The 23,776-nt window shown below is 40.2% G+C and overlaps 2 protein-coding genes across 6 annotated transcripts in view; one reads left to right on the top strand and one right to left on the bottom strand.

Moving 5' to 3' along the window:
* Positions 1 to 23,776, top strand: part of ACACA (acetyl-CoA carboxylase alpha) — a 247,263-nt gene that overhangs the window by 12,726 nt on the left and 210,761 nt on the right. The gene's annotated exons all lie outside the window — the stretch shown is intronic.
* LOC307115450 (uncharacterized protein C17orf78) lies at positions 597 to 19,379 on the bottom strand. Its single transcript, XM_079798667.1, has 8 exons — positions 17,862 to 19,379; positions 16,806 to 16,892; positions 15,866 to 16,111; positions 8,935 to 9,054; positions 7,145 to 7,269; positions 6,544 to 6,678; positions 4,837 to 4,917; positions 597 to 3,612 (listed from the first exon to the last, which is right to left on the bottom strand). Exons 1-8 carry the CDS (start codon positions 17,917 to 17,919, stop codon positions 3,538 to 3,540), a joined length of 927 nt encoding a protein of 308 aa, XP_079654793.1. The 5' UTR covers positions 17,920 to 19,379; the 3' UTR covers positions 597 to 3,537.

Genomic DNA, 23,776 nt, shown 5'->3' with positions numbered 1-23,776 from the left:
AATAGCAGCTTTGATGTAAAATAAAAGTTACTTCATTTTCTCCTAGAAAGTCAGGTATGATATCCTCAGCTATCCATTTAGTAGTATGATGTTACCAACGTTTTCTGAATATCTACTATGAACATAGTGCTTTGTTGGCTACAGAGTAATATAGAGATATACAAATGTAGATGTAGAGAATACACTACAACCTTCAAGGATACAAACTAGGAAGTATACATAAAAAGAAAAATGGCAACTAAAGGCAACATGGGGCCATTGTATGGTCTCTACAATGAAATCCTTTCTGAGAGTGGGAGAGGAGGTGTGGAGGATCAGAGTGTGAGGGGAGGAGGAGCCATAAGACTGTCAACCTGTGCAGGGCAAAAAAAAAAAAAAAAAAAAAAAGGGTTCCTAGCCCCTAGCCATAAGTACATAGAGCAAGTCTTCCTTGGAAAATGGCTAGTTCTGGACATACACATAGGAAAAGTGCTCTAGGTCAGAATCTGCTGGAAGGTGTTTAAAGAGGCTCAAAACCAAGATGGGAGTAGGGGAAGAACAATTAGGGCTAGAGCCACCTTTTAAGTCCCTCTGTGATGAGTAACCTCTTGCACTAGCCTGGGTGTACAGAAAAGAAGGGACCCTAATGGCCTAGTCCTCAGTCATGTTGATTTTTCGAGAACACAGGTGTATCTACAAAATGAAGAAATGGCAAAACATACAAAATTGTATATTTTAAGTTTATATTGAATAAGTCGTGCTTTAACACACATACACATACAATTATTAATGTCATTCAGCAATACCTTCAAAAGTTTAAATTGGGAATTTCTGTTCATGTGCCTTCTCTGCCCTAAGCAACTTCCTACCATAATCTTTGCATCTATCAAAAAGTATTGGGGTGCCCTGGCTGGTGTGGCTCAGTTGGTTAGGGTTGTGGGTTCAATTCCCGGTCAGGGCACATACCCAGGTTTTGGGTTCAGTCCCCAGTCAGTGCATGTCCAGGAGGCAACTCATCAATGTATGTATCTTTTTCATATTGCTCTTTCTCTCCTCCTCTCGCTCTCCCGCCCTCCCTCTTTCTTTTGCTCTCCTTCTCCCTCTCTGTTCCACTTTCTCCAGAATCAATAAAAAACATATCCTCTGGTGAGGATTAAAAAAGTATTTGGGTGATTTAGACCCTTAGAAAAGGTGGAATGACTTCCAGTCCTTTCTAAGACTTGACTGGAATATAGTAGTAATATGCTAGCCAAAACAGAGATGGCAACTTTAAAATGGTATGAAGAGTATGATGTTATTTGTGTAACATGTGTCTTTTTATGTATAAGGATATATATATTTATAATGTCTATAAAGAGGTACATCAAAGTACTAACAATGCTTATCTTTAGGAAGAAGGATTAGTTATAATATTTTTACTTTTAGATTTTCCAGTATTTTCTAAACATTGTTGTAATGAGAATGTACCTAATAATTGAAAAACAAAAGGTGGTAACTTAATAAGAAAGAATTTGAAATAAAAATCTTGCCAACTAGTCACTTCCCAGAGGAATAATTGGCACTCTACCCAAAGAGTGTTTTATCAAGTTGAGACTATAGCCTACTCTATAGTGGTGACAGGGAGAATTGTGTCCTGCTGTGAAGTGATCTGCAGACTGAGGGGCCCATCCCAAGCTCCCCTCCCTTCTGCTATTTTTCTCATCCATTTCTTAGTTTTCAAAGATCTCCACTGTTAAGAGAATATGGGATTCTAAATGATTACCGATTAGGGAGTCAGAAAATCCTCAGAGGGACCTTGCTTTGTCAGGGGAAACAGGTTGTCCCTAAAGCAAAATAAATTATTTTGATCCCATCAGTGAATTTCTTTAAAGAAAGTCACTATAAATGTTATTCAAATTATACTCTTGCAGAAGCATTAATGGATGTAGACTTTGCCCCATGTTTCATCTCCTGATAAATCTCATGTTTCTGGATTAAAGGACATCTGTGGTGGATGAGGCTGGGAGGGTGGGGATCAATGTAGGTATCAATTCTAGACCAAGACCTTCTAAGTATAGAATGCTTCTCATCATCCTCCCTCATAGTCTTGGGAAGGAACAAGTTTTGTTTGTTTTGCTTTTCCTATTTCATGGTCAGACTGAACCATAGGTGGCAGGATAAACTGGAGGTGATGTGAATCAGTGGAAGGGTGCAAATCATATACTCATTTAACCAAGTGCAAGCCCCACTGCTCTGTTGTCTTTACCTGCTATGTTTTCAAGGCTCAATGGAACCTTAGGATGCCTAGAGGGTTTCTAGAGCTTCCTTGAAAACTACCATCATCCATGCTTTATTTCTGTTCCATCTCTTCCAGACTTGGCTTGAATATTAACTCAGGGTTTATAGCAAGATATATTCCTCTGTTGGTACAGTTTTGAGAATCATTATTTTTTGGACAATACTTGAAGTAAAAGAAAATTATAATTAGTATATGGTTTTTATCAGAGAACTAAGAAAATAATTATTTAGAAACAGGCATATTTCACCACAACAAAATGGAATGGTTTCAGCCTTTTATGAAAAAAAGCAGGATAACAGTTTTATCTGCCCCCACCATTCCCTTTTTACCTAAATACTGCTTTAGCATAATCTCTTTCCACTTTCTTACCAAACTCTTACTTAAGCAGGTCAGACTTGACTTATAGCTGTACCTCTTTGAGAGAGATCATGATAATCATTTTGCTCTCATGTCCTTGTTCAGAATACACACAGCTCACTCTTCTGGTAGGGTACAATATCAGGGCCACTTCAGGAACTCTGGATTATCAGGAGACCTCGTCTGGGTCTCTAAGCACCTTGGAATGCTTAAATTCACATTCCCTTCACCAGTGTGTTCATAGCTACTTGTGGTGGCAGAGGCTAAATCATAAAGCCTTGGGAAAACAGGACCACCACCCTAAGCCAGTTGAGAGCCAGTGAGCATGAAGTCAGCCGTGAAGATAACACTTGTGGCTGCTCTTCACCATTCCTTGGAGGCTGTGTTTAAACCTTTTGTCAAAGAGCAATAGGTCCATTCACAATCCTTAGAGGGAAGACTTCCTGTTTTCATTTGATGGGATGAGAAGATACCCACTTTTTGTGGAAGTACAAAGTGAATCTCAGAGGCTTGTGAATCAGTCAGTACCGGTGGCATGAGGGTAATTGATTGATAAGCCCAGGCTCCCCCTTCATTGGCCTGGCATTACTGTTTGATTGCAGTGTTCCTGCTGAAGATACGAGTGCAGAAATGGCAAGAATCTGCCCATCCTATCTAATAAAGACAGAATATGCAAATTGATCATAAATCCGCAACAAAATATGGTGGCGCCCACAGCCAATAATGGGGGAATATGCAAATTGATATGACAAGGTGAGAGGCGGAAGGCGGCTCTGGCCGGAGTGAAGGCGGTGCCGGCAGCCAGGGGAAGGAAGGCCTATTCTTGCATGAATCTTCATGCATCGGGCCTCTAGTGTTGATTAATAATAGGGAGAAGACAGTATAGTATCCATCATGCAGTGTGTGAGACAGAACAGAACTTCTCAGAAGTATGTCTGGTGGATAACAGTGATCCCAGCAGCTTTCTCTGAGTTTGAGTTGGGAGCATTTTGTCCAACCTAGAGATTGAAAGAAAATAGGAAAGATAAAGAAGAATGCAAATGGGTATTTCTTTATATACTGCCAAAAAATAGCTAAGTACAAAACCTTGTATAATTCCAAGTACACATCTTTTTGCCTCTTTGCTTCCCAATAATTCTAGGGAAAGTTATTGTGCTTACACAGAGAAAGTATCTGCAAGGTGCACTTAGTATGAAAACCTACAATTTATTGGACCCTATAACCTACCAACAAAGAGCCCATCTACCCCTTGCTTGACCTATTTGCCTTGGATGGAAAAGGCCTTCAGTCTGCAGCCACTTTGGATCCAAGATGCACAATGATTCTACTTCATTCCTTGAATCAGGCCCATACAATCTCACTCTGTTGGAAAAGCAGCAGAGACCTAGGTCTAAGTGGACCAAATATTTTTTACTAATCCTTTTCCATTCTCACTACACCTGACTCCATGCCCCATCTGATTTTGTATGTACTTTATAAATGCTAACCTGATATGAACATAGACTGTAAGCCTCTGGAAGGTGGGAAGAAAGAAGAAAAATTGGCACTTTCAGTAAAATTTTATGGAATAGATGAATAAGCCAGTAACTCCAGTATAGGAATTAAAAGACCTGGACTTTAGTTCTGTTTCTACCACCTGTGTGACCTTGGCAAAGTCACATAACCTCTCTGGGCCTCAGTTTAAGTATCAATCAAAATGTGTATTTCTGCTCTAGCTACCTCCCATGATTTTTATGTGGCTCAAATAAGGCAATTTGTATAAAATTACTTACTACTATTTTTATTAATTTATTATTTATCAGCTTATTTTGTTCATGGGAAAAATTCAGAGTGGCTGCTTCCTGGTTTCCTGTAATTCTAAACTAAACTTTATAGTCCCCTTCAGACCTGTTTTTTCTAATATTCAGTAGAAATGATAATGTAGATTGGAGTAAAGGACTAAAAATACACCAGATGATAAAATCATACTAATTTACATGAGCTCATCATCCAAAACAAAATTATGAAAAATATTAACCTAAACCAGAGATGACAAACAAGTTGGCATTGAGTATCTGATGCAATGAGATAAGAAAGATTCTGATACCATTCCTGGGTGGAAAGAGTGCTTTGCTTGATTTTTTAAATATTGAAATATAGCCGAAACCGGTTTGGCTCAGTGGATAGAGCGTTGGCCTGCGGACTCAAGGGTCCCAGGTTCGATTCCAGTCAAGGGCATGTACCTTAGTTGTGGGCACATCCCCTGTGGGGGGTGTGTAGGAGGCGGCTGATCGATGTTTCTCTCTCATCGATGTTTCTGGCTCTCTATCCCTCTCCCTTCCTCTCTGTAAAAAGTCAATAAAATATATTTTTAAAAATAATAAAAAAATATTGAGATATAATTTACATATAACATTGTGTAAGTTTAAGGTGTACAATGTGTTGATCTGACATATTTATATATTGTAATGATTACTAATGTAGCGTTAGCTAACACCTCTATCACGAAACATAATTATCTTTTCTTTCTTGTGGTGAGAACATTTAAGATCTAGTCTCTTAGCAATTTTGAAGTACATAATACAGTATTATTGAATGTACTCACTATTCTATGCATTAGATTTCCAGAACTTAAATTTTCTAGTTGCAGTATGGTTGATTATTGATATGTGCAGCCAACACAGAATTAAAGGGTAGCAGCATGTGTACCATCCTGGACACTATAATTTTTGAGACCCATTCTTAACGCTGTAATTCTACAAAAGTGGGTACCATTTTTAATTTAAAAAGTATTGGAGACCTAGTCTCTTTGTTTTGTAGATGTTGTAGAGAAGGTACCCATCAATTTCTTATATTCAAAGGCTGAAGCCACTCTTCATGGGGAAACTGGATTTAAAGCAGCTGTGCTGAACCAGTGGGGTAGTGTCCGTTTTAGACACCAAAGGGCAATGTGCTTTTATAATCCTGACAGGAAACCCAAGGGTAGGGAGGAAAAAAACTGTTTTGCCAAAAATCAAACTGTTCAAGTGTAGTGGTTCCTAAACGTTGGTGTATGTAAGAGTTACCTAAGGGCAGGGATGGACATATAGTTGTGGTCTCTGAAGCTCTTATAGGTTTGGGGGAGCTTTTCTTAAGAAAAAGAAAACAGCCCAGCAGGAGTGGTTCAGTGATTGAGCTTTTAACCCATGAGCCAGGAGGTCACAGTTGGTTTCCCAGTCAGGGCACATGCATGGGTTGTGAGATCCATCCCAGTAAGGGGCATACTGATAGATGATTCTCTCTAATCATTGATATTTCTATTTCTCTCTTCCTCTCTCTGAAATCAATAAAGCCCTAGACAGTTTGGCTCAGTGGATAGAATGCCAGCCCTCAGACTGAAGGGTCTGGGGTTCGACTCTGGTCAAGGGCACGTACCTCAGTTGTAGGCTCCATCCCCTGCCCTGGTCAGGGTGCATGTGGGAGGCAACCAATTGATGTGTCTCTCTCACATCATCAATGTTTCTCTCTTTCTGTCTCTCCCCCTTCCTTCCACTCTCTAAAAATCAATGGAAAAATTTCCTCAGGTGAGGATTAACAACAAAAAATGAAATTAATAAAACATTTTTAAAAAATGATATAATTTTCAAAATACAAAATTGGATACAAGGTCCCATGGTTCCTGAAGCTTAAGCATCATTAATTTTACAGTAAATTCACCTCTACGTAGGGAGCATGTTAAAAATTCCTGATTCATTCTGCTGATTCATTATATCTGGGGCCCAGAAATCTGTATTTTCAGTATGTACCCTACTATGTTATGGCTGGGCTAATGTTAAGAAAATAGCATTACAAATACCTACCTATTTCCTGACACATAAAACAATTAACCACATTTGCTTCATAACAGAAGTAGCTTCCTGTCTCCCAGCACTTATATGTTAGCCCCATTTTCTCCAAGCAAATGCACAAACCATACAGAGAACACTTTCCTTCTCTGGCTGAGAGTGAGGCTGGGATTCAGCTGCCTCAGGTGGTTGGCCTTCCTTCCTTCGCCTTCCCCACAGTCGCCGGCATTGGCATAGTTCTCTGGTTCTTAGGCATTGACACTGAGGGGAGAAAAATGACTGGTATTAACTTTAGGCGGCTGGTATGCATTTGATTATCTTCCAAACCTCATGTCGGGCCATTTAAAGAAAATTATCTCAAAAAAAAAAAAAGAAAGAAAGAAAGAAAATTATCTCTTCTAAAGAAACTATTCCGTTCTATTGGCTCTATCCTCCCTAGAGATTGTACAAGTACAGCAAAGGAAAGGAACTCACATTTAGCAAGGACCTCCTTTCACACATGATCTCAATTAACCTTCATAACCCCCATAAGAGGCAAATGTCATTAGTCCCATTTTAAAGATGAGACAACTGAGGTTGGACAAGTCAAGCAACTTTCTCAAAGCCACTCAGCTAGTGAGTATGAGATGAGTGGTAGGTCTGTCCAAACTCCAAAGTCTATGTTTTTCTTATTATCTGGAGATTTTTATAGATCAAGCCCAAGGACCCAACACATCAGCAAACTTACAGGACATGGAACTTCAAAAACGACAAACACTGTAATAGCGATTCCACTGAACAACAGAGTGACAGCAATCAGAAATTTGACCACAATGCTCCATTTCTGCCTCTTCTCTAGATTTTCATCTGTGTCTAAAAAGAGAGAGAGGAGTAGAAGAGGGAGAAAGAGAATTTGAGAGAGGGAAAAGATCAACCCTCTGATTTGAAGGTCTCTTGGCTCACATGACTAAGAGGGGTCCAGCTTTCCAGTTCAGACTTACAGTCAGGAGTGGGGTGTGCATCATGGGCTCTGCTCTAATCTCAGAGAGTCACCTTCCCGGGGCTTTGGGATTTTTCCATGATCAAATAGGACCCATTTTTGCACTGCTCTCAAGAGAGGAAAAGGGGTGGGAGTGCCCAAGGAGTTCTAACTCTTCTTTCACCAGCAGCCCTCTCAGGGTCTCTACCTAGAAAATCACCCTCCTTTGCTCCTCGTGGCTTTAGTGGGACATAGGAGAAACAAAGGTGAGTTGGCATTGCTCCTGGGTCATAAGCCAAATTTGGGGACAAATGGCTTATATGCATCTTGTTATTACTGGTCTCATATTTATTTTTCTCCTGGTAGGAACTAAAATGTAACCCAAGCCAGAATCTTACAGAATTTGAGTTCTGGCCAATTTAGGGAAGGTCATTTCCAAAAACTGTGCAGATGAAACATGCACTTGGTTGTTGCCATCACTATAATAATTGCTGAATGTGTAAATGTCGCCTGTCTATACATGCAGTGGCTGGTATTACCTACCACATGAATACATTTCATTCTGTCCCCAAATCTGGCTGCAAGATTAGCTCATTGGTGTGGAGGTAAAGCACTATTAATAGAGTCATATGCCCCTTAACAACCAGGATACATTCTGAGAAATGCATCATTAGGCAATTCCATCACTGAGCAAAAATGAGAGAGTGCACTTACACTAACCTAGATGGTGCAGCCTACTACACACCTAGGCTATATGGTATAGTGTATTGCTCCTGTACAGCATGTTACTGTATTGGATACTGTAGGCAATTGTAGCACATTGGTATTTGTGTATAGAAAAGGTACAGTAAAAATACAGTGTAAAAGATAAAAAATGGTATACCTATACAGGGCACTTACCATGAATGGAGCTTGCACATCTGGAAGTTGCTCTGGGTGAGTCAGTGAGTGAGTGGGTGAGTGAATGTGAAGATCTAGGACATTACTGTACACTACTGTAGGCTTGATACAACAAGTACTGTACATTTAAGCTACACAAAATTTATAAAACAACCTGAGATTAAATCAAGCATAAGAGAAAAGGGTATAATCAAGAGACAGTAAACACAGGTGTATAAGGCTGCTGCTGGCTTAACACAACATATTGTTTTACAACACACTTTCCTTATAAATAGAAAGAGTACACTCTAAAGCAATGATAAAAAGTGTAGAATAGTAAATACATAAAGCAGTAACAGTCATTTATTATTATCAAGTATTATGTACTATACTGTATATATAGTAGTTCCATCATAGACCAAAATGTTGTTATGCAGCACATGTCTATAGTGTCAAACTACAAACATTTCTGGGACCTTCTTTATAGAGAAACTGATTTTTTCCCATAAGAAATGGAGTGGTTTTTCTAATAGAAACTCTGTGTAACTTCTCAACCTCCAGGAAAATCCTAGGAGACCCAGGCTAATGTTGGGGTTAAAAATGTTTTTCTTTCTGTTCTTGTCTCACCCTTACTTATTCTGTACCTTGTTGTTTCAAAGGGGTAGAAAAATCATCAATACTTGTAGTTTTCTCTCCTCCTTTATTCCCTGGAGTTATGGAGGTGGTAGTGGTGGGAAAAGCCTCTAATGAAGTCCTCATTGCTGGATAGACCTTACATTGGAAGATCCCTGGTAAAAAAGCTGGAAAAAAAGAAAGAATGAATGAAAGGACAACTGAGAAAACTTTATCCTGCCTTTGATTTTAACTGACAAAAGACCCTAGCTCTACCCAAGATGATACTAAACTTCTCACTGTGGGCCCCATTGACCTTTCCATAGGTTTAGGGTGTAAGCTCCAAATAATGCCAAGAGTAAATGAGAATAGAGATACTAATAAGAGATATGGATTAAAATCCCCAGGAGGCCTTTGACTAATGTAGGATCAGAGTGGAGGAGTAGACCATATCTTATTTGCCTATCATGCTTAAGGCCATAATAATAATAAGGATGGAGGGTGTAACACTGTTCAAAGTTTCCATCTTTTAAAAAGATGGCTCCAAAGTCCAAGGAGGAACATGAAATATTATCATTTGCCTTAATGATTGCTGCAAGTTTGTCTGGTGGAGTGTAAGTCAACTACTCTGAGAGGGGATTGGGGAAAGCAAAAGGAGTTGGAAGAAGGAAAGACCACCCAGCTACATGCACTCCTCAATTTCATTCATTCTGCAAATAATTAAAAATGAATACTGTATCTATTATGTGCCAGAGACTACTTCATTACTTTGGATATATCAGTTGGATACATTCTAGCTAGGGAAGGAGTAAAGGAGAGAAAGGGTTGAGGGGAGGAGGGGGAAGTAGACCACAATAAATACAGTAAATTTTATGGTATGTGCTACAAAAAAAATAAATAAATAAAGTAGAGGAAGGTGCCCAGTTGGCATGGTTCAGTGGCTGAGCACTGACCTATGAACCAGGAGGTCACTGTTGGGTTCACGGTCAGGGCATATGCCCAGGTTTCGGGCTCCATCCCCAGTGTGGGGCATGCAGGAGAGAGCCGATCAATGATGCTCTCTCATCATTGATGTTTCTATCTCACTCTCCCTCTTCCTCTCCCTTCCTATCTTAATTCAATAAAAAAAAAATATTTTTAAAAGTAGAGGAAGGTAAGGGAGCAGTCTAGGGATGTGGTGCAGGTGGGCAGTGGTTTGGCAACATGCAGTGTAGGCTGGTTTCATTGAGAAGGTGAGAATTGAGCCAAGACTTGAAGGAGGTGAGTGGAATAGCCATGCAGATACCTGGAAAGTATAGTAAGTCCTCACTAATGTTGTCGCTAGATTTGGAAACTGTGACTTTAAGGCAAAATGACATATAACAAAACCAGTTGTCCCATAGGCTAACTGATATAAACAAGAAAATAAGAATTGGGTTCCTCTGGCATATTTCTGGTCACAAAAACATCACCAAATTTCTAAAGACCCCAAACACTTCTAATATTAAACTTTGAAATAAATGTGAACTACACATACATTTAATAAATATTAATATAAACAAGCAAGATAATTCTTTTCTAAGCTGCTTATTCCAGTTCAGGGCTGAGGGTGGCCAGAGCCTATCCCAGCAACTCAGGGCGGGGGGGGGGGGGGGGGAGGGGGGCGGACAACCCTGGACAGGGAGCCCTTCCGCTGCAGGGCACCCTCACAGACACCCACACGAAGACCAGAGCAATGTAGGTACCCCAAATCACGTAATATGCACGTCTTTGGGTTGTGAGAGGAAACCAGTGGGTGGAGGGAAACCCTTGCAAACTGGGGAGAACATGCAAACTCCACACAGACAGTGGCCCTAGTGGAAATCAATATTTTCTCATCAATGTTATAAAGAAATGATGTTACTCGAGGACCTGTTGTAGTGACCTAGGCAGAGGCGAGAGCTAGAGTATAGGCCCCAAGGCAGAGATGTCTGGCATGTTACAGTTTTAGAGGACAAGCAAAGAGGCCAGTGAGGTTGGAGTAGAGTGAGCAAGGGGGCAGGAGTAGGAGATAGGATCTAAAGGAAATGGGCCCATATCACTGGGGGCCTTGTAGGCTAGTTTAAGGACTTTGGTTTTTATTCTGATTGAAACGGGGATCCAGTCCTGCCCAGGGTGGCTCAGGTGGTTGAGCGTTGTCCCATCATCCTGTGCACTGAAAGGTCACCGGGTTTGATTCCAGTCAGGGCACATACCTGGGTAGTGGGTTTGATCCCTGGTTGAGTGCTTCGGGGAGGCAACCGATTGATGTTTCTCTCTGCCTTTCCCTCTCCCTGCCTCTTTCTCCCTCTCCCTGCCTCTCTCTCTCAGGTCAATAGAAACATATTTTTTTTAAAAAAAGAAATGGGGATCCATTACAAGGTTTTGAGCAGAGGAATGGCATGATGGTTTTATTTTTAAAGGATCACTGAAATGGACTGTAGTGGGACAAGGGTAGAAGCAGAGTCACCTGATAGGAGGCTACTGCAGAAATCCAATGAGAGATGATGGTGACTCAGACCAGCTGTGGAAGTGATGAGATGACGTAGACAAATTCTGGCTGTAGTCTGGAATGAACTTCACTTGCCTCCAGAATTGACTTAATCCAATTCAGACAGTGGTTCCTATTCCATTTTGAATGGTCTCTTATCATTGCTTATTAAATTGAGGTCTGTAAATCCTACTTGATGTTTCTAAATTACTCTCCCATGTCTTGATTAAGTCCATGTGAAAATGATAGTTCCTTACTTCAGAGGCCAGTGGCCACAGTACCAGACATTGTACATGAAATTACAGGGTAAGGACTCATCCTTGATTTCATTTTAATCAGGAAGACAGTGTTGGCAAAGATAGAGACCAAGAGCCACAGTTTCAAAAGAAAAAAGAAAAAACACCAAGGAAATTATGTGAAGTGTTTTCAGCATAGTGCCAGTCAGGTCTCTGAAGTGATAACATGTTTTATGAGACAGATGAGCTGAAGATAAGAAAATCTCACTTTGGACAAGTCACCTAAGTTCTCTGAGTTTTGGTCTCCTTGTCTGTAAGATGGTTATAATAAAAGTAGAGGCCCAATGGACGCAATTCGTGCACGGGGCCCGGCCCTTGCAGCCCTGGACAGTCATTCTGCTGTTCAGTCTAATTAGCATATTAGCTCTTTATTATATAGGATAATTCTTTTTATTTTAAATAGGATAATTCTTGATCTACCTATTTCACAGGGGTTATGTGAAGATGAGAAAGCAGGGATGAAAACACTCTGCACGCTGAGTGATTATGATTGGAGGAGGAGGAAAAACCTTGAGATCCTCTAAGTAGAACTGTGCCCTCTAACCACAGGGATAATGGTATTTCACTATAGCATGTCTTCTCACCTCCTGGGGCCACTGTTGCAAAGTCTACTTAATAGGCTTCATCTATCAATGTATTTTCATTTTTGCCTAGTTTCTGAATTAATGTCCGTCCTTGTTGGCAGTTCATCTCTAGTAGATCTCATCTGCTAGGTAACAGCATTAAGTTGGAGCATATTTGTAAATACAGCTCTCCATTCCCAGTGATGATGGAATTGCAATGAGCTTTTCTTTGGCTAAGGATATTTGGGCATGAATACCCCACTTTAATGAGAAAAACAAAAATCCAAATTTATGAAATGTTTGATTTAGGAGATGATGCTTTGCTTTATTACAAAATAACTTATTTTAAAAAGGGAGCATTAGATGCATTGTATTTAAATGGAAGTCTCTTTTAGAGCCTATTCTGTAATAATATTAGCAGGTTGAAAGGGCTATTTGAGAAGCCTTATATATTGCTATTGGGTTTGTGCTTCGGATCTAAACCTCAGCTGTACATATATAGAAATCAGACCATGTAGTCAAACCCCTCTTTTGTACCTATAGAAACTGAGCACTGGAGAAATTAAGTAACTTGTCAAAGGTGATCATTAATATCAGAATAAACATTTGTGTAATATTTCTCCTATCCTCACAGTTTCACATGGGGTAAACAGACCATAGTAATTAGTTCACACCAGTCAAATTCCAAAGAACCTAATCTATATACTAAAATGACATTAAAAAATATTTACATAGGAGAATGTGTCTGTCAAATGGATCAGATATGATGTTTTTCTCGTCTAGATACCCTTTTCTAAACCTACAGGTTCTTGTGAAACCTAATGCATAATTGGAAAGTTTCTTGATTAATATAGATCTGAGGAATAGGAACTAGATGGTGTAAACCTTATCAGAAGTGATAAAGACCTACGAGTCCTCTTTCATCAGAAAGAATTATCAGAATATTTATAATAGAGGATCTTGTCCTTGGCCAAATTCCATAAACAGTAACAAATAGTCTCCATCTTACATTTTTCTAGATTGCATGTCAACCCACATCTTCTGATGACCAACTGTGTTGCAGTCCATTCTCATCCTTACAATTTCAGATTCCTACTTTGCTCTGGGAACATTTCCATGAACTGGCTTGTTTCTGGGACATCCTCCTGTGTAGACCGATGTCATCTATAGTGGCATCTCTTTTATTACCTTATAAATTTGACTATGTACCTAATTATTTCTACTCTACTTGGAGCGTGTCACTTCCTGGCACTCAGTGTAAGTTTAAATTCAGAATAGGCAGTTTCAAACTTATAAATGGGGCAATATTTCAAAAGTCCACTCATAAATTGGTTGTCTGCAATTCATCATAGTTCAAGAAATGTATCTTGACTAATGATAAGATCCCCAAACTAACCTGCAAATATCCATTTACTTTCTTTGCACAGCTCAAATAGTACAGGGTATTAGCTTAAACTAGCTATTTTCAACCTTTTCCATCTCATGGCACAAGAAACTACTAAAATTCCAGGGAACACCCCCCAAAAAATTGTTTTTTGCTGATCTGACAAAAATAAATAGGTATAATTTTTTATTCAGCCACACTGGATAGCTATTTTTTAATTTAACAATCTAAGAGAAACAGGTCAGTGCCCCTGACTAAAAAACAGGTATTGCATGTCTTAAAAATTCTTGCAGCACACCCATTGAAAATCGCTGGCTTAAACTTTTCCTCCTCCCCTGGACTCTAGGCTAGCCCAAAGCAAATTGCTGAATTGGGGCAGGTTGATCATTGGCATCTCTCCCCCTTAATCTCCCAGTTTTCCCTGTCCCAAATCTCTAAGAGCTAGCGTCTTAATTGCTCTCAGTCCAACACTGCATAGCGTTATATCCAAGAAAGATTCACCCTGTACAAAGTGCTCTAGACTCCAAAATGACTTAAGCTCACTATTCCCATCACACTTATCATTGACTCATAGGGTGGGGGTGTCACATGTTAGGAAGAGAACAATCTGGTTGAATTAATTTGCATTAACACTGAATGACTGAAAGCCCCCAAATACTGTCAGAGGCTTTTAAGTTTTTAAGAGTTTTTTTGTGGGTTTGTTTTTTTCACACAAAAGTGATCACCATGTGAACTTTAGAAAGTATAGTAAAGGAATGAAAACATTCATGTCATGTGAGGATTTATAATTTACTATACCTGGGCCACATCCCAAGAACCTATCCACTTATTTCCCAATTTCTAGTCCTCTAAACAGATCGTAGTTTTAAAAGTCCCCACCACCATTATTCTGCTGGTGAACCCCCAGTTTCTCTACAAGTGTCAAGTTTTATTTAATTTTTTCCAGCAGTGCAACAGTAGCATCTAGGGAATTTCCTGTATGTAGGGGGAACTGCCAATACTAATATACAGATCATAAACTAGTTGACAGAAAGAATGGGTGGGAGAAGGAAGGACAGAAGCAGAGAAACTTAAGGCAGAGGTCAAGAGCCATTGCTCAGCAACTGTGGGGAAACAGGCAGCCTCAGTGTGTGTGGAAGTGAAAAACTGAACACCCACTGTGGAGGGTAACTTAGCAATATCTATCAAACTTTGATACAGCAACCCTGCTTGGAATTTATCCTATTGATAAATTGTAGGCACACGAAGAAGAATGTATAAGATCATTGCTTGCAGCATTGTTTGTATTTGCAAAAGGTTGGAAACAACCAAAATATCCATCCATAGGGAACTGGTGATAGTATAGCTATAAAATGTAATACTGTACAAGAGTTACAAGGAATGAGACATATCCTATATAATAAAAGACTAATATGCAAATTGTCCCCTCGGACGGGAGTTTGACCAACCTGGAGTTTGACTGCTCGCTATGATGTGCGCTGACCAACGGGGCAGTGCAGAACATGGCGGGCGTAGCGGTACTGGCAGCGGGCTACAGTGGAGGTGCTGCCAGCCCCCATGGGTCCCGATGAGAGTGGACCCCGGCGGGATGGTGGAGCAGGTAAGAGGGCGGCGCCAGGCCAAGGCGGGGTGCCAGACAGGGCTGCAAGGCTGGGGGAGGGAGCTAGGGCCCAATCTGCACAGGCCACCTCGAGGGACCCCACCCAATGTATAAATTTCGTGCACTGGGCCTTTAGTTTATACATATTGATATGGAACAACCTATACGATACATTGTTAAGTGGGGAAAAAAGCAAGGTATTAAATAGTGTATATGGTATGCTACTATTTATGTGTTTAAAATATATACATCCATACATGCTTAGAATATCTCTGGAAGGAAACTCAATAAGTTGTTAATAGGATTTCCCTTGGGGATAGAGTACTTTGGTTTAATAAAAACAAGGACTGAGGGAGTAGAACAAGGGAGATTTACTTTTCACTGGAAACCTGTGTTGTTTGAATATTTTACTACGTGCATTCAGAGTAAATCAAAATCAAATAACCATTGTGAAAGACGACCCATCAGAAATGAGAGCATGTGAAAATTGCAGCATGTCAGAACTAGAAGGGTCCTTAGAGATTAGAAAACTGAGTCTCAGAGGACATAGATTTGCCAAAGGAGAGGATAATCCATTTCCTTGAGGCATTAGCTGCTACTAAGCTCTACCTGCATTCAGGGTTGTAAGTAAAAGTCATGCCTACCTTCACCTCATGTTCCAATCTCACCTTTGCCTGTTAGAAGAGATCCATTCTGAAAGTTGGATGTAGGGGTTAGGTGACAGCTTGGGAAAGCAGTGCTGTTTCTGTGGGGAGCAGCAATGACTCTCAGGTTCTTTAGAGTATACTTGACCTTTGGCCTTTCCTCTGAATATGCAAGGCTGACTTTTACTTTGCTCCCAGAGGCAAGGCACTGCAGGGTAGCCACAGTCAGAATTTGGTCGAAGGTGGACCTGTTGTCTTCAGCTTGAGCTTCTGCAAAGAGATAAGCCGAAGAGAATAAAGGAAGCTGGCATATATTTATTGGTTTCAGAGCGGAAGGGAGAGGGAGAGATAGAAACATTAATGATGAAAGAGAATCATCCATCAGCTGCCTCCTGCATGCTCCTCACTGGGAATTGAGCCCCCAGTCCGGGTATGTGCCCTGATGGGGAATCAAACTGTGACCTCCCAGTTCATGGGTCGACACTCAACCACTGAACCACACTGCCTGGATAGGAAGCTGGTTCTTAATCTGCTTTATTGACGCGTTAAACTCCACTGCTGTATTTTTGTGTCTTTTTAGTTGATTTCTTCCTCAGCATGTGCTTATGGTACTTAATATACAAACCTGCCTTTCTTCCTTCCTGCCATGGGTCCCATGAAGCTAGGTGACTGCAGTAAGTTCAGCCCAGAGAAATGCTCATTGATTGTCTCTTTAATGCAGAGAGGGTTGAGTACTGCCTCCTGCTCTTTCTTCACCCCCTTTTTTGATTTTTATAGCCATGCCTTAGCTAATAAGAGTTCATTCAAAAATTGGTTTCCAGAAAGCCTTTTGGGGGAATACATATCTTTAAAATAGGGTACTTGAGATCTGAGCTAGGAATGGGAGAGACAGGCATCCTTTAAAAGTAAAAATTTTCTGGCAAAGTGATTTTTTTTTCCCAGGAAGAGAGAGCTCATTTCATACCTGGCATTAACACATCCCTGGTGCTTCTCATACCCATTGAGAAGAGCCCAGGAAGCTGTTCCACTTGACAATGGCTATCTCTGAGTTCTGGAAGTAAAAAAAAAAAAGGTCAGACTTTACTGTTTAGAATTTCAGGTGCTGGAGAGGAAGATACAAAATAATGTAGTTCCTTCTCACAAAGCTTGCAATTGGTAATATAAAAATTCCTCCCAAAGACTTTAAAGTATATACAAGAGGAAGTTAGATGAGTATAAAGAAAATTGAGTACCATTCTATTATCCTTGGGGGTGGGGAGGTAAAATAGAGTTAAATGAAGTTAATGAAAGACTAACCAACCTTTTCCTTTAAACACTGATTATTATCTCTTTGCCTTCCTGTTATTGTTTTAAAACTTTTGAAAGTTTATTAAGCATAACCTTGAACAAGGTATCTTTCTAGTTCCATGGAACCATAGGTCATAGTTATTTATGCTTTTTGCCATATAATTCACAGGGTGTTGTGAGTTTTCTTTTTTTCTTCTTTTTTTGTGAGTTTTCTTCATTTGCTAAATTTGCTACTTCTGCACATTGTACTCTTTGGCCTTAACTCTGGTAAGCTAATTATAGAGATGAAATGTTTAGGACACTTTGAAAATCATGTTTTAAATTAACAGTTATCAAAGAACAGAAAATGGTGCCATTTCACCTCCACACCACCCTTTTCTTAGCTCTCCCCTCCCAAGAGCATCCCCACATATTTGGATGTAACACCTTAAAAAGGAAGACATCTTATGAGGGGCTATGAATTTGTGACAGCACCCTCCAGAAGAGAAAGCCATGTGAAAGGACTCTGATGTTAGTTACATGAACAAGACATTCTTTGAAGACTTCTCACCATGAAACAGACAGCTATCTTTCTGGGTTGAATAAGTTGCAGTCCTGCAAGAGGCTGCATAGGATGAGTGGAAAGCATTGCCGACTGAGTATTGGCTATATCTCTATTTGCCAGAAGAGACCCCAAACACTTTCTAGGCCTCTCTTTGGATTTTCCAGGATATTAGGCTAGAGTAGCACTTACCTTTCTTGTAGGCATCATAGGATGTAATGATTAGGCTGAAGACCAAGATGGTATCCATGTCAGCTTGAGCACATGCTCCTTGCAGAGACAGTATGCTGCTAATTTGTCACTGTCTCTTATAGCTTTGTCTCTAGACAAAATTTTCACTGCCCTGGAACCAAGTTTGACCATGGGAGAGTCTGGTTCCACCTTAATTATCTTGCTCCATTTTCTGAAGACCCAGGAATAGAGCTGATTGGAGAGAAGACCAAATCTGCTTGTTAATGATTGACTCAAAAGGTCTTCCCTGATCACGGCTGCCAACATAAGAAACGGTAATTACCCAGAGGTTTCCCTAGGAGAAAGGGCATAAACGCCCAGTGATATGCTTTATAAATACTTGCAGGTAGACACGTAGACATTCACAAGCATGCTCACTAAGACAGGCATATAGATTTACACACTGGCATACAGAGATAAAGAGATAAAAGATTTCAATTAAGGAAAGTGATTTGTAGAGTAGAGCAGGGAACTGGGACTGAATAAGTTGGTGAGTTACACTAGAGAAAGCACTGCACTAGGAATTAAGAGAACTGGGTTCTAATACAGGCTGTTATTAACTACGTCCTCTTGAAAAAATTGCTTGATTTCTCCGCATCTCAATTTTTTTCCTCTGTAAATATTCTGACCAAATGATCTCTAGTATTCATTCACAGTTACACACATAGACTTACAGCAGCACAGATATACCTATCTAGTTTTGTACATCTTCACACCCCTGAATAGTGAAGTGAGTATAGGTAAACCACCTTCCCATGACTATTGGGCTGAGAGGTTGTGAAGAAGAGCTAAATATCCTAGATGAGAGATACTGCCTGCAGTTTGGGAAGGTTTTCCTAGACAGATAACTGTTGTTGAAGATTTTTCAAAACTTGCATATTTTAATAATACTATATAGACTTTGTGATAGTATAGGTAGATGGATCATAAAGCAGCAATGAGGATGTATTTAGGTCCTTTGCCTAAGCCCAGAGCCTCTGTATTCTCTCTACCCACTGTAAATGTACTCCATTGGAGTCAACATAGGTTTGGCTATGTGAAAGAAGGTTCTAGAGGCCAACACTCTGATTGATAATGATGAATAGGGACATTCCATGAGGGAATTCATTAGATATGAGTCAAATCATGATTTAACTGTTACCCTGTTGCCTGACATTTTAATTCAGGTTGAAATCTGGCTAAATAGAGCATCAAGGGAAGTATTGGAAAACAAAAAGGAAAGAGATATCTGTCACCAAAGGGCAACATGTTGCCTGAAATTGGAAGGAGAAGTGCTGAACATTCAGCCACAGTGCCTGTCATTTAGCAAGTATTCATTGTGGGCGACTATGTGCCAGACACTATTCTAGCAGTGAGCAAGATCAAGTCTGTGTTCACATGAAAAGATAGAAAGCACACAACAAACCTGGTGAAAAATAAAATAGTGCAAAGGGCTAATAATGAATGATACACAAATACATATATAAGATAATTAGAGAGCCCTAACCGGTTTGGCTCAGTAGATAGAGCGTCGGCCTGCGGACTCAAGGGTCCCAGGTTCAATTCCGGTCAAGGGCATGTACCTTGGTTGCAGACACATCCCCAGTAGTGGGTATGCAGGAGGCAGCTGATTGATGTTCCTCTCTCATCGATGTTTCTAACTCTCTATCCCTCTCCCTTCCTCTCAGTAAAAAATCAATAAAATATATTTAAAAAAAAGATAATTAGAGATAGTTGTGAAGCAAAGAACAGAATGATGAGATGAAGGGTTACTGGCAGAGGCCACTTTAAATAGGGTGGTCAGGGAAGACTTCTCTGAGGTGGTGACATTGGAGCTAAGAGAGTGAATGCCATAGAAGCCAAGAAAGGCGAGTATTTCAAGGAAGAAATGATCAGTTGGTCAAATGCTGAGAGGTGTGTATGATGAGAACGGACTGTCCACTATATTTGACAATCCTGTAAGAACAGTTTCAGCAGAGTGGTGGAAGTAAGAGAGGCTGAATGGGAGTTGGAGCTGTATATGTGTACCTAATCTTTTCAATAAATTTTACCATGGAAGAGGGCAGAGAAGTGAGGCCAGCTAAGTAGAGGGAACATAAGAACCTCAAGTCTTATTGGTCCAGAGCAGCATTATCTCATTCCTTTTTTCCCTGCCACAGTTGCCTGATTCTTCTAGGGGTAAGGCACATTGGTTTGGGTTATTATTTCCTCAACATGGTTACATGATTCTCTGCTCCCTTATAGTTTAAGAAACTTCCCCCTGTCAACTTTATTTCATTTTTTTCTGTGAATTCCTAGATGCCATGTGACAATGCTGCCACCTGGAGGGGGGGATAGGAAATGATCTGAGGGTTCACTATTCTCATTCTCCGTCACAAGGTGGCAGAAGAGCTCACTCTTCTCTAAAGAGACCTTGTGCTTAGACAAAGAGAAGGGACAAGCATATTCTTCTATCAACTTTCAGACCCTTCCCTTTTTCTTTGTGTCAGAGAGGCTCAAATGTCAGCCTTTGTGTTGCAGCAGCCATACAGAAGCCATACAGAGGGAGAGCTGCATTAACAAGTCAAAATAACTATCAGAGAAATAGACCCAGACTGTTCTCTACTATTAGATATTTTGACTGGTTTTGTGTTTGGAATATCTGTGGTGGAAAGGATATCTCACTTGATCTCCTTTCCTACAACAAAAATGTCAAATTTAGAAGGAAAAAAAAGCTGTAACATAGGTGAGTCTTACGAGAGATATGACACTGGAAGATATTAGGAAACTGGGACTAACTAAATGAATCAGGGTGGGTCGGTGGGAGGAGCACTTGACAAGTAGCCAAAAGGCATACTTAGGTTCTAGATCAGACTGAATCACTTTGAGTAAGTCGTTTAATTTCTCTGGCCTCTGTTTTGGTTTCTTTATTTTTTAAAATATGTTTTTGTTGATTTCAGAGAGAGGAAGAGAGATAGAGAATCACTGATCAGCTACTCTTGCACGCCCCACGCTGGGGATCAAGGCTGAAATGTAGGCATGTGCCCTGAGTGGGAATTGAACCATGACCTCCTGGTTCATAGGTGGATGCTCAATCACTGAGCCACGCCGGCTGGGCCATTATTCAGATTTTTACTACTACAAATGAGTTTTGTCTGTTTTTTAACTTTATATAACAGGAAACACATTCTTTTGGGTCTGGCTTTTTTTGCTTAATATTATGTCTGTAAAATTCATCTTGATGTTTCATGTAGCAATAGTTTGTTCTCATTGCTTTATATATTTCATTGTATGAATGCACCATAACTTATCCATTCTACTGCTGAGAGATTGGGTTATTTTCAGGTTTTGGTTGTAATGAACAATGTTCCTGGGAACATCTGAAAGTTTCTCCAGAATATAAATCCAGAAATGGAAGCAGGGTTATAGGGTATGCAGGGTATGTCAGCTTTACTAATTAATGCCAAACTGTTTTCTAGGAGGCTGTCCTTATTTACACCCCTCTCTGCAGAATATAAAAGTCCCTGTTGTCTCACATTCTTCCCAAAGGGACCAAAGAGCCTTTTCAATGTGGCACAACTATACATACCCTCAGAGTGCCAACCCTTTGATTGGTTCTCAGAAGCTCAGGCCACAGTCACTTCTCCTGTTTACTTGCCCCCTCCAAGTAAAGGGTACAGGACTCAGATTATCTCTAGGTTCCTGATCACATGCTTTATTACCCTGGGAATATTGGCTCCAGAAGGGGTAGGTGGTGAATTTTTTTAAAAATATATTTTTATTGATTTCAGAGAGAAAGGGAGAGGGAAAGATAGAAACACCAATGATGAGAGAGAAGCATTGATCAGCTGCCTCCCGCACGCCCCGCACTGGGGATTGAGCCCGCAATCTGGGCATGTGCCCTTGACTGGAATCGAACCTGGGACCCTTCTGTCCATAGGCTGATGCTCTGTCCACTGAGCAAAACCAGCCAGGGCTAGGTGGTGAATTTAATAACACAATCATTCCTGAATCAAGTGAGCATCCATAGGCCATTTTATTCTTGTATTGAATAGTAATAGGAAATGAAGGGAGACACAGAGAGAAAGGGGGAAGTAATATTTTCAGTGCGCCTACTAATGTTCCAAGCTTTGTGTTAGAAACTTTCCATTTTCGTTGTAACATTTCATCCAAAAACCACAAACTTACAAGGTAGATATTATATCTCAGTCTTATAGACAAGGAAACTGAAGCTCAGAAGGGGGTCAGTTGCTCAGGGTCACAGAGCTAATTAGTGACAGAGTCAGGATTTAAAGTCTGGTCTATCTGATTAAAGAGTTCAAGCTATTACAATACAGAACACAGAGAAGGCAAAGTTCCTGTTGCTCTTAAGATATCTTTGGCTCCTATTACCAATCCCAATAATCAGTTCTTCTCAGTTTTGCTTGCCTGAATTCACCCCCCAAGCTATATGCTATCCAAATGATTATGGCTCTCTCATTCATTGATTGAAACTACATTTTATTTTCATTTATTTTTTATTTCCTTTATCTTTCTTTCTTTTTTGTTCTTGTTAAGAAAATTGGGCATATTAGCACAGCAGGTCCACTGATAAACAAGACTTATATTGGGGAGATAGCTTTCTACCTGCTGGTCTAGTATGTTTACCAGAGATGAGGTTGTTTTTTTTTTAAAAAAAGTTTTTATTGATTATTTATTCTTAAAATGTTTTTATTGATTTTTGTTGTTTCTTTTTAAAAAATATATCTTTATTGATTTCAGAGAGGAAGGGAGTGAGATAGAAACATCAATGATGAGAATCACTGATCGGCCGCCTCCTGCATGCCCCCTATGAGGGATTGAGCCCACAACCCAGGCATGTGCCCTTGACCGGAATCGAACCCATGACTCTTCAGTCCACAGGCTATCCATTGAACTCTATCCATTGAACCAAACCAGAGAGGGCTGTTGTTTCTTTTTTTAAAATTATTTTTAGAGAGAGAGGGAGAGGGATAGAAACATCGATAAGAGAGAAACATCATAGATCGGCTTCCTCCTGCATGTCCCCTACTGGGGATCAAGCCCACAACCCAGGCATGTGCCCTGATTGGGAATCGAACCAGCAAACTCTAGGTTCATAGGTCAATGTTTAACCACCGAGCAACACTGGCCAGGCCAGAGGTGAGATTTAAGAAAGATAGGACATTGTGACATCTTCCTATGATTTAGGAACACTTTAAGACGGAAGGAATGAAAAGGATAAAAGGAAGTTGAGTGATGGCTGTTTTTGTTGTAAAAAGCAAAGGCTCTATAAAAATGGTTAATGTTGTATTTTGTTATGTATTGTACTTTGTATGTAATAACAATGAAGAATGAGGGTACAGTTGTGGCCTGTATGGCTCAGTGGTTGGAGTGTCAGCCCGAGGACCAAATGGTCACGGGTACAATTCCAAGGCACATACTTGGGTTGCAAGTTTGATTCCCATCCCGATTGGGGTGCATGCAGGAGGCAACCAATTGATGTGTCTCTCTCACATTTGCTCTCTCTCACTTCCCTCCACTCTCTAAAAATTAATGGAAAAAATATCCTTGAGTGAGAAATAACAACAACAACAACAAAAACACACACGAGTGAGAGTAAATAGGTGGAGGTCTAAACATGTAACAGGAAAAAGCTGAGTCTGAAATAGGGCTTATGAAGACACTGTGGAAGTCTGAAAGGAAGGAGAGGACAGGAACAGGAATCAGCTCACCAGGGGCATTTTCATGGGTTGTCAGGAGAGTGAGGTCAAAAATGAGAAGCCTGTAAAGTTGATCAATATAAAATGTCAAAAATCCCAGGACAAAGCAGGACCTAAACAAGTTACCTTGTCCATTTTCCTGCCTTTAGCTAAAGGGGCCTTTTAAACTTTTTCTAGGTATTTAGTTATGAGATGTGT

This window comes from Cnephaeus nilssonii, assembly GCF_951640355.1.
Source record: "Cnephaeus nilssonii genome assembly, chromosome: 19".
NCBI lineage: Eukaryota > Metazoa > Chordata > Mammalia > Chiroptera > Vespertilionidae > Cnephaeus > Cnephaeus nilssonii.
Note: the sequence above shows the minus strand (reverse complement) of the source record. Positions and strands in the feature narration are given on the sequence as shown.